Source organism: Dendronephthya gigantea, unplaced genomic scaffold, assembly GCF_004324835.1.
Source record: "Dendronephthya gigantea isolate DGI-Jeju-01 unplaced genomic scaffold, DenGig_1.0 000065F, whole genome shotgun sequence".
Classification (NCBI taxonomy): Eukaryota; Metazoa; Cnidaria; class Anthozoa; order Malacalcyonacea; family Nephtheidae; genus Dendronephthya; species Dendronephthya gigantea.
The window spans coordinates 493,711-505,676 of record NW_021163075.1 but is presented as its reverse complement, the minus strand read 5'-3'; the positions used below and the strand labels follow the sequence as shown (position 1 = coordinate 505,676).

The window sequence follows — 11,966 nt, the reverse complement described above, 5'->3', positions numbered from 1 at the left end:
TAAGATTTAATCTACATTTATTAGGTTGAGAGGAAGAACTTGACCTTTGATAATGCTATATGGTTATACCATGCCTTTTACATACAGCCGTTATATTGAATATATATAACAATTCACAGGACATAACAGTTTACTGGACATAACAGACATAACAGTTTACTGGACAGGTACAAAACAGCTGACGGGATAAAATTGTTGTGCCCATGCAGGACCAATATACCGGAATATGATATATCCGATCTTGGTAATGTCAAATATACCGGAATGTGGTATATCCGATCTTGACAATGTCAAGTATACCGGAATGTGGTACATGGTCGAATATACCGAAATTCTTACCGAAATTCTTAATGATTAAACTATTTCGTTCGATCGAAAAATTTCGCCTGGTGGAAAACCGTCTTTAGATCACGGGTGGAGATCAAATTTAGACGAGGCGATGATAAATGTATATTTCGTCCTTGATTTTTGTGACGTTATTGGAATTTTAAATTCCATTATGAAATTGAATTTTGCCATGTTACTCAACACCTTAACAACTAAACACCTTCCACTGTCGCGTTTTTCGTGCGCACTTACACGTTTGTTGTGAAATGACGCAAAAATATTACGTCAATGCAATTTATGAAATAAAAAACATGTTGCAGCACCACCCTTTAAAAGTTGATGTGAAAAGCAAGTCTTGCCATTTGGAGTCAGACTGAGGAAGAGAAGGAAGCTTTATACACAGTACCATACGAAGATTGACTCAACCATGAGATTTGTGGCAATTTCAGCGTTCTTTCTCATCACAACGCTTCATGTTGTAAGTATAAGATGTACATTACTGATATTGTGTGTCGTGCAACTTCGCTTCGATGCAACGGTTACCCTGCTTCTGGCACCAGATTCAACGAATATCACAACTTGGGACTGTACTTTTTAACGTTTAATACCAACTCTATGTACAGGTATATTTAACACACCGTGCCCCTAAAACAAAACCTGGTAGGGGATGTTATTCTATTTCCCATCGACTTCCTTTGCGCAATTCATGTACGTCTTCTCGAAGATGTTTTTTTCCGCAACGCGGAAATGATAACTGATCAGTTATGTTAAATTTAGTAAATGCACAAATATCTCCCCACAGATCATTTCCGTTGTGCCATTCATATCATATCTGTCCTTTTCAGACGGAAATGTTTGGAATAGACGCAAAGGAACGTAAACAAATAGAAGATGATCTTACAAGCATCAGCAATGCTATTATAAAACTCAGCCATGATCTTGAAAAGACTAAAAAAGGTGATGAAAATACACTGGGTAATCTCGTGTAAACATCATGTGGAATATACCCAATAATATTCTTCTTCCGTTTTAAGATATTCAAAGGCTGACATGCAGCAAAGGTAAAAACCTGAAATTCAACCATAAACCAATTTCATCATCAAGATTATTAATGGCAAAACAATTTTTAGCTATTTTTTTGTTCCTATAATTGCTTGAGCTCAATCTTGTTCAGTCCTATAGGTGTTGAATGAAATGATCCAGATGAAATGCCACATGCAATTTGAGATGTGACAACCTTTTGGAAATGTCCATAATAAAAATAATAAACTGTTTAAATTTTTGCTGTTGCTTTCTTGACGAGAATGTCAAAAATATTCGGTGTGTATCATGCACCCAGACGTGACCAAGTGCGCAGCCTCGTGCACCTTTAGTTTTCCTAAGTTTTGATCAACATCAGTTACCCTTTTACGGAACGCCTGTGTTGCATATGAACCCGTATATATAGCGGAATCATATCCTTGTTTTAAAATATTTTTTAATTACTTATTTCCACTTGTTGTTTCCATTTCTGAATGTGTTGCAGAATTTAAATCATGCAAAGAAATACTGAAGAGTCAAAGGTATGAGTTATGATAATTGGAAATTCCGGAAGCGTCTACGAAAGCTAAAACATGTATAGCTACCCTTCGCTTATCACTTTAAAAAATTACTCCATTGCTAATTCAGTAAATTCGTATATTCTCCACTTCATTTTATATATATAAACGCAGGTTTTGCATAATAATAGTTGAACAGATTCGATCTTTTGTATTGAAGCAATAATACTGCCAGTGGTGTTTACAAAATCAGTGTTGGTTCAAATGAAGTGATGAACGTCTACTGTCAGATGTCGTCAGTCTCAGGTTGTTCTGGTGGTGGGTGGACGATGGTGATGAAAATTGATGGGAGCAAGGTAAGAGTTGCCTTGTTTGAGGCGTATTCCTAATGATTATATCCGTACGAGTTTCTTTCAATCTCTTTATATAGAGTACTTTCGGATACAGTTCTGGTTATTGGTCGAACAAGACCACTTTCAGTGACAATTTTTATGGAAGAAACGGAGGTTTTGACAACCGAGAATTCAAAGGATCAACATATTGGAAAACTTCATTCAATGAGATTTGTGTCGCGATGAAATATGGTGGTCAACTCAGAGCCCTCTCTTTCTCACATCCAGCATCGTCCTTGTATCATCTGATCGCCGACGGCAATTATCGTCAAACTCACGTCGGCCGTTCACAGTGGAAGCATCTCATCCAAGGATCATCTTTACAGCGTAATTGCAACAAACAAGGGTTCAACGTGAACTTTGGGAGATCTATATATTTGAGAGTTCGCTTAGGCATCATTGGAAATCAGGAAAATCATTGCCGCACTCCTGACTCTTTCATCGGCCTGGGTGGTAAAGGACGTTATGTACACCACTGCAGTTCCAGAGCACCTTCTTTTAACACGGCTGGCAATGTTGCCACATGTTTCCCAGACAACGGAGTCAAGAACCTCAGAGCAATGGGATACGTACTGGTCCGTTAAAACAACTTAGATTTCTTTGCCACCACCTCAAGTTAGTATAAATAACATCAAGGGTGAAATGTATTAAATTTGGAATATTACCTTTGCATTAATTGTTCCACATATTGAACTATAAACTTATAGACAAAGACATCTTTGCCGTCTTGCACGTAAATTTTATATATGTTGTAGCTAGAGTATGCGATTGGAATTATATGTACACTTGTTATATTGCCAGCATTCTGGATGTTATATGCTTTGCCTTAGTTATTATATTTTACCAACACCTGTATTGCCTGTGGTATAGTGTAGGCACTTTTCATAAACCTTCACTGTGATCACCTACACAAATATAGAATTTCATCTTATATGTATGTTTCAGATACAATAGTAATATTGCAATGCTGATTTCTCTTACATGACAATAACACTCTCTTATTCTAAGACCACTCTTATTCCAAGTATGATTGTAATATAGTGCTCTGAAAGTTCGGTTAATATTTCCACTATATTGTTATGCATAGAACCCTTAGGCCTCTCATATTGCAGATATAATTCCTTGTACAGCCATTTACATAAAAGGTTTTCTACTGTTATTGGATTCAGTGCCGTATTCTTAACCGGCCTTCGTGGGCAAACTAGCATAATGTAAAAATTTACGGCATGTGAAATTAGCCCCTTCCCTTATCTGACGTGCCAAGTTTCATTATCACTGATAATGAGGCAGAGTTAATAGACCTCCGAAGACCCTAATGTAAACATAATGAATAAAGATGAAAATTATTTTGTCTTTTGATTGGTCAACAGGCTGCGTTGCATGCTTCTCTCATGCAGGTGTTTGATGATATTGGACTTTGACCAACTAACTTGGCCTGACTCGTTCGTTAACTTTGGGTCTGTAATCAATTCTAAATATATGTTTAAATTGAAGCGCGCATATCCTAATTATACTAACTCTAATAAACATTTTCTAATATTACTTATTAAATGTCACTGAAAACGTTCTAATTAGGCTCTAGAGATAAACCGCAATACAGGGTGAGTAAAAAAAACTGACACCTTTAAAATTCAAATTAGCTGTAATGTGTCTGTAATCGGCTGTAATGAGACGGAAGTTGCCTAAAATATCTTATGGGTATACGAAGCATATCAAATAAGTGAACCATTAATTAGGTAGAACGTAAAGTTTGTTCCCTTTAGGAGTTAAAATGCATTCTAAGCTCTGTAATAAAAAAGAACGTTGAATTACTTCAATTGGTTTAAACACTTTCGCATTAATTAACCACGTCTTGTTGATTGTACACAATGGGAATCATCAAATTCCAGCCATAAGTGCGCGGCTTATTTGAATTTCAAAGGTGTCAGGTTTTTTTTACTCACCCTGTATACAGGGTGTCCCAAAAAAATGTCCCTTCTATTGAAATCAAGCCTTTGTTCGAATCTGATTGCCTTAATATTATGATAAACCCAATTGAAAGCAAGACGCTTTATTTGAATTCCTCAACCTAATAAATATGCTATTTACACACTACTGCGTTGATCATGCATTCAAAAAACATTTTTCAAATAGCGGGGACTTTTTTTTGGGACACCCTGTATATATATATATATATATATATATATATATATATATATATATATATATATATATATTTATATATATACACCCATTTGCAAAAACGTTGGCCGCAGATAGATATATAGATAGATACCCGAAATCTAATTAGAATTAATTTACATTTATTGCGTTGAGAGGAAGAACTTGACCTATTGATAATGCTATATGGTTACAATGCCTTTTACATACAGCCGTTATATTGAATATATATAACAATTCACTGGATATAACAGTTTACTGGACATAACAGTTTACTGGACAGGTACAAAACAGCTGACGGGATAAAATTGTTGTGCTCATGCAGGACGAATATACCGGAATATGATATATCCGATCTTGGTAAAGTCAAATATACCGGAATATGATATATCCGATCTTGGTAATGTCAAATATACCGGAATATGACATATCCGATCTTGGTAATGTCAAATATACCGGAATATGATATATCCGATCTTGGTAAAGTCAAATATACCGGAATATGATATATCCGATCTTGGTAATGTCAAATATACCGGAATATGACATATCCGATCTTGGTAATGTCAAATATACCGGAATGTGGTACATGGTCGAATATACCGAAATTCTTACCGAAATTCTTAATAATTAAACTATTTCATTCGATCGAAAAATTTTGCCTGGTGGAAAACCGTCTTTAGATCACGTCTGGGGATCAAATTTAGACGAGGCTATGATAAATGTATATTTCGTCCTTGATTTTTATGACGTTATTGGAATTTTAAATTCCATTTTGAAATTGAATTTTGCCATGCTACTCAACACCAACTAAACACCTTCCACTGTCGCGTTTTTCGTGCGCACTTACACGTTTGTTGTGAAACGACGCAAAAACATTACGTCAATGCGTCATTACGTCATTTTAGTCATGATAAAATAAATACCGTAATTACTCGAATAAACGCCTCCCTCGAATAAACGCCGCCCTTGAATTAACGCCGCAGGGACAAGCAAAAATATCATTAAACGCCGCCCTCAAATAAACGCCGCAACCTTTTCCCCATTGCGGCGTTTATTTGAAGCATTTATTTATAACCACAGTTCAATTTTCATATATAATTATATAAAGAGAAAAGACACGTAACTTTTGTATTGATTGTATTGGTTGAATTGGCGTTTAAATTACACAATAAATTCAGAGTTGTTACGAGTTTGCAATAAACGCCTCCCTTGAATAAACGCCGCCCTCGAATAAACGCCGCATCTTAATTGCCTAAAATTCAATAAACGCCGCGGCGTTTATTCGAATAATTACGGTATAGAGTAAAACTGCAGCTATAGAGTAGCACACATTAAAACACCCGACCAACCGAAAAAAATTGTTCTCTGGGAAACTAAAATCATAGATTTCTCATAAAAAAGGTGTGATGTATTATTGTATAAAGCGCTTTAAAAACCTATAGTCTGAATAATAGGTCGATGGCCGTTAAGGAAGTACAAATGTCAATTTTCTTTAGCCTGTTTTGCTGTCTTTAAATTGTCACGAATTTTGCTTAAGATCTTACGCGCGCTTGCTATTTAAGAATTAATTACGTTTCTAAATAATTATAACGATATTCTTTCATAGCGAGAAAAGATAAATCAAAATTGATTCGAAATACACAGTTTTCAATTACACTAGTCTGTTGCGTTTTTTTGACATATACTCTTATTATGTATAGAATTGAATACTGAAATTTCCATATTTTATTTGTAATATTATACTAACAGCTACGAGTTGTCATGAATTGTAGGCCATCTTGGATTAATATTTAACTCATTAGCTTTCATTGTGATGACGTCAGGTGTGGGGTATAGGTAAGTAAGAATAAGTAAGGACATAGAGTACAATATTGTTTAGCTATAACTGCATAAAAATTAATATTCCAGCTTGAATTGAAAAAATGAAAATATGTCGATCTTCACTATTCTAGAACGAAATTCTAACAATTTAACGGAATAAAAATTGACATGTGTATACCTAGCGCAACACTGGAAGGTATTTCATTAACTGGATTAGTTATTAATAAATAGTTTTAGTTTAACGTGATATTGTAATTTAACTACAAGTTATGCGCTTGTTTACCGATATTCCTTATTTGGTGCATGCTGTTATGAGGTACGTATAGACTTTATATTGCGTATAGACGTATAGACATCTTACAGGCTGTTTTTAAAAAGCTGGAAACTAAAACCGAGACAGATTTTTACATCAGTCAATACACCCGTCTTAAATCTACGTTTTCTTGGTATTTTTTAACTTGAAATATTAATATAACAGACACACCAATGGCCGAAACTGAATACCTAATTCGTCAAAGGTCCCTCGGATTATTTCTCGTTCTCCCAAACTCCCACGCCTGTCTCTATAACTGTATAGAAGCACAGGAAGAAATGTTTTCGATTTCTTAAATAGAAGTTTGATTCTATTCTTTATACTCTCCTCTATCTATAGCACATGTAATAATTATATTCCATATCAAATATAAAAAATGTATTCAGTATATAAACTGCTGCTTTGCTAAACAAAGAAAACAAACATTATAACAATATTTGGCTTATTTTTTTAGCTGAATTTGCATAATCTTTCAATCTTGTTATTGAGGTGAATTTGCATAACCTTGGCCAGGTGATGTCGCGTCAAGTTCGCAAAGCACTATTTTGCAAGCAAATAGAAATCCATACTATTGATCAGTGCGCGCATTTTGTTATTTATATTTTGAAGTACGATAATAAAAATAACCGCCAGGAAGAGAAACATGCATTTCGAAGCTCGAAATTCCTTAGAAAACCACAAACGTCAGCTATATTTTTACCTTCACCGCGCGAGAAGCAGCTGGGTATGGATTTTTCTCTGGCAAGTTTCTGGCAAGATTTTTCTCTGATTGACTAAAATTTTCGACTCAGATCACCTGGATAGCCCATGAAATATATTTGCTGAAGGCGTTATGTAAAATACAAAAATGTAATTATAGGCGGCGCCTTTGTTAAACATAGAAAACAAAAATGACAATATTTGGCTTATTTTTAGCCGAATTTACATCACCACTAAACCCTGAAACTAAGCTGAATTTGCATTTAACCAAGAACTTAATAATTATTTATTCCTCGTCATGGAAACGGCCAAACAGAGGAAAATAAAATCTTTGAAAGTCGTATAGCTATCGAAAGGCTCTCAATATATAAACGGCTATCTGTAAAACAAGGAACGGGGAATCGGGGAAAGGAATGAGGAAAGGAACGGGGAACGGTAAAACCAGGAATGGGAAAAGCCGGAATCTGTAAAACAAGGAATGAGAAAAGCCGGAATCTGTAAAACCAGGAATGGGAAAAGCCGGAATCTGTAAAACCAGGAATGGGAAAAGCCGGAATCTGTAAAACCAGGAATGAGAAAAGCCGGAATCTGTAAAACAAGGAATGAGAAAAGCCGGAATCTGTAAAACAAGGAATGAGAAAAGCCGGAATCTGTAAAACCAGGAATGGGAAAAGCCGGAATCTGTAAAACCAGGAATGGGAAAAGCCGGAATCTGTAAAACCAGGAATGAGAAAAGCCGGAATCTGTAAAACAAGGAATGAGAAAAGCCGGAATCTGTAAAACCAGGAATGGGAAAAGCCGGAATCTGTAAAACAAGAAATGGGAAAGTTTGTAACTAAATTAGTTACAATTTCGCGCGTAATACAAAATATGCTAATTTGACATGGCTATATTTTCCGTATTTTACCAAATTTCGCAGCCAAACTTAGCATTTCCACTAATTCAAGTACGCTTAATTCTTTTATCTGTTATATGGAACATAAACTGCATTCTTTTGTGGGGGAAGGAATATATAATACATATATAATTATACAAACGATGAAACGATCACAAGCACTGACAAGGTTAGTTTGTAAACAGTTAAATTTGTTGATTTGGTCTTATTCATAAACCTACAAAGTGGAGCTTTGCGCGTTGCTATCTACCGTTTAATATCCACATTCCTATTGAAATTGAATAATGTTTGGTTGGAAATGAAAACTTTTTGGATCCAAATTTGAATTTCCAAATTTTCATATGAATTGCATACTGCAATGATATAAAATATGCAAGAACAACTTCATTAAATACACAATATATTTTATCTTTTCTATATTCAGTTCATTGTATTTACAGCTACCTAATATATCAGTATAAATCTATGCGAACAACAATTTTGCTCCATTTAATACATACATATTAAGCTTATTTTGCAATATATATTTGTCATAGTTCATGGTAACAGCTTATCATTATTGAATCAGATTACCCCAGAACAATGCACTACACTTTTGTTGTCCCAAATATAATATAATTTTGCTTGTATGTAAAATTGTATAGAAAATGAAAATATTTTAGTGCATTTTGTACCTTAATTAACTCAGATTATAATTAAACAGTTACCATTCTCACCCAAGGTTTTAACGACTGGAGGCTGATTAAAAATATAAAATAATAATCTGTAAGTAACTAACAGTTGCAATTAATTAAAATCTTGGCTCTTTGAGAACAACTTTGTGTTCGGATGGAATTTTGGAATATACCCTAGGTCTTGTTTAGAAAAGTATAATTTCCAACCAGCATTTACTTTTACAAATAATTTATTCAAATAAAAATGCTTTAGAAATTGTGTAGGGAAAACCTAGCTGTGGTTTAATTTCTAGGCTAGCATGATTCAATATGATAAGCTTTTACTATGAACTATGACTATAGTCCCTATACTATATATAGTGCAAAATAATGTATTAAGTGTTAGCAAAATTAATTGTTGTTTGCATAATTATATATGTATTATATATTCCTTCAATCCTTCCTCCACAAAATAATTCAGTTTATATATGTTCCATATAACTGATAAAAGAATTGAGATATGTTGTTAAATTTTGGAATATTACCAGTATATTGTATTTGCTGCTACTTAATATAAATCTACTCTACAGTATGTAAACAACAATAGGGTATATTCCAAAATTCCATCCCAACACAAAGTTGTTCTCAAAGAGCCAAGATTTTAATATTGTAACTAATTGTAACTAATTTAGTTACAAACTTTCCCATTTCTTGTTTTACAGATTCCGGCTTTTCTCATTCCTTGTTTTACAGATTCCGGCTTTTCTCATTCCTGGTTTTACAGATTCCGGCTTTTCCCATTCCTGGTTTTACAGATTCCGGCTTTTCCCATTCCTGGGTTTACAGATTCCGGCTTTTCTCATTCCTTGTTTTACAGATTCCGGCTTTTCTCATTCCTGGTTTTACAGATTCCGGCTTTTCCCATTCCTGGTTTTACAGATTCCGGCTTTTCCCATTCCTGGTTTTACAGATTCCGGCTTTTCTCATTCCTTGTTTTACAGATTCCGGCTTTTCTCATTCCTGGTTTTACAGATTCCGGCTTTTCCCATTCCTGGTTTTACCGTTCCCCGTTCCTTTCCTCATTCCTTTCCCCGATTCCCCGTTCCTTGTTTTACAGATAGCCATATATAAACACAAGATGGATTTCAGATATTTTCTCAACTTTCTCTAGTACAGTGTAACGCCAGCTTCCATGAGCTATGAAAAGGACTACAGTTAGTACGTGGCGTTGCCGGCCCGACCATTTTGTCCAGCTATGCTAATATTTTGGTGTTCATTGACTGTGAAAACAATGAATAATAACATAAAATTTGCATAGCATGACTGAATCGTAAGGCAAGCTACGCCACTGAAGGATTATTATACATAAAAATTATTAATAAAATACCTAGTAAGACATGCATATACATACTTTGCTATTTGTAAAAAATGGGCAGGTTGGGAAATATAATTCACGCGATTCAACGTAAAAAACGTTTTGACAATAGATGCTGTAATAATATAGCTGCTAAAATATTTTATGGTAATTTCATTTGGACGCGAGCACTTACAGTTATAATTTGTGATAATTTGTGGCTATATAGGGTCATGTGGTAATAGATTATATGAGCGTGTGTTGGGAATTAGTGCTTCCAGCACATGAAATGTTCGGCCTTTAAGACAGACCTTTAACTCTGTTACTAGAACGTGCTTCATTGCTTCTTACGGCAAAGTCCGTTCATATTAATTAAGTTTTGATGTTTCTTGACAGTTTAATTTCTTGGCTTAGCTGCATGGCCTCTTGAGACCTCTCACGTTGTTTTACAAGCGAGAAAACAAATAACCTCCAAAACAGATGTTTATATGCATGTAAGTGTCTGTGTAGATGCTAAACTTATATTTTCTTCGCACAAGTTTACATACAAAATATTAAATCATCCCTACAAGAGGGCAAAGAAATGCAGACGTAGGGATTGGTCGGAAGGTGTTAAGAAACTCCCATGTCATACGTCAAGGTTCGAAGCTTTGAAAGAAATTGTGTTATTTCATGATCATGGTTTTGTCCTGTTGCGATTTGCTTACGGTCTCAACTAATCATTCTTTGATGGCTTATATGGCGTTGTTTTGGTTGACTGGAAATGAGAATCCTCGTAGTATTACCTGGGTACATAATTCAGTCGTGATATCAAGTGTTTTCATTTGCTTTTCCTTCCTCGCACTTCTCGTCATGAGTTTTGGTCGATATTTAGCGACGTATCATCCCATCTATCATCAAACATCTGTAACGAAGGGAAAACTTTTAGCTCTTCTTGCAATACTCGTTTTCCTCGAATTAGTTTTACTGGCGATGACTCTAAACTTTGTAATTTCTCACAATGTTGCTGCACTCATTTTTCTCATTTTCGTCGCTCCTCTGATGTTGTTCGTGAGCTACAAACTGTTTACAATCGCGAATAAGAATCGCAGAATCGGCGCTTCATCCCTCAATACGAGAAAGACGTTTTCTTTTAAGAATATATCGAGTTGCTTGCTGGTTGTCGCTTGCTTTGTGGTGCTGTCCTTTCCAACGTTTATCTTCATTGGAGTTGGACTATGGATGAACTAGAATAAGAATCGGTCTTTTCATGATACTAGAAGCATTGCCGGATTGTGGAGTAAAACCATCGGCTCAATGAATGGTACATTTAACTGCTTGATATTTTACTGGAAAAACGCGATCTTACGCACCGAGGGAACGAAAATTATTAAAGGCATTCTGTGGCAAAAACCCGCAATGTCGGAAGAGTATCCTAAGCCAAAGATTGCAGGGACAGCAAGCTAAGCGTTTTATGAAATTGAAATAATAACTGTCAAGATCCGCCGATTGGCAGAGCTTGCTCTCTGGGACACTAAAATTATAGATTTCTAATAAAAAACGTGTAATGTATTATTGTATAAAGCGCTGCATTCTGAAAATCCTGTAATCTAAATAAAATTTTCAGTCTTATCGTTTATGACTAATAGCACATATACGACTCGACTCGTTAAAACACTTTCGGTTAACGTACATAAACGTATCGTAAAAGATTTAGAAAGTCCTCACCCGCAGCTGATGTTAAGCACAAAGAAGTTAAAGTTAGCACAAAGAAACAGGAAGTTGAATGAGCCGCTAATGGTCACAAATATGGTACATGCTACCACGATTTA

At 35.1% G+C, this 11,966-nt stretch overlaps 1 protein-coding gene across 1 annotated transcript; it reads left to right on the top strand.

Annotated features, from left to right (window-relative positions):
- The first annotated feature begins 600 nt into the window (after positions 1-600).
- Positions 601-3,525, top strand: LOC114530757 (uncharacterized skeletal organic matrix protein 5-like). Its single transcript, XM_028552374.1, has 6 exons — positions 601-805; positions 1,173-1,284; positions 1,362-1,388; positions 1,853-1,889; positions 2,086-2,221; positions 2,296-3,525. Exons 1-6 carry the CDS (start codon positions 755-757, stop codon positions 2,839-2,841), a joined length of 909 nt encoding a protein of 302 aa, XP_028408175.1. The 5' UTR covers positions 601-754; the 3' UTR covers positions 2,842-3,525.
- The last annotated feature ends 8,441 nt before the right edge of the window (positions 3,526-11,966 follow it).

Coding starts and splice junctions, on each gene's coding strand:
- LOC114530757 (XM_028552374.1), top strand. CDS start 755: ATGAGATTTGTGGCAATTTCAGCGTTCTTTCTCATCACAACGCTTCAT. Junction 1,285..1,361: donor TCTTGAAAAGACTAAAAAAG/GTGATGAAAATA, acceptor TTCCGTTTTAAG/ATATTCAAAGGCTGACATGC. Junction 1,890..2,085: donor GAAATACTGAAGAGTCAAAG/GTATGAGTTATG, acceptor TTTGTATTGAAG/CAATAATACTGCCAGTGGTG.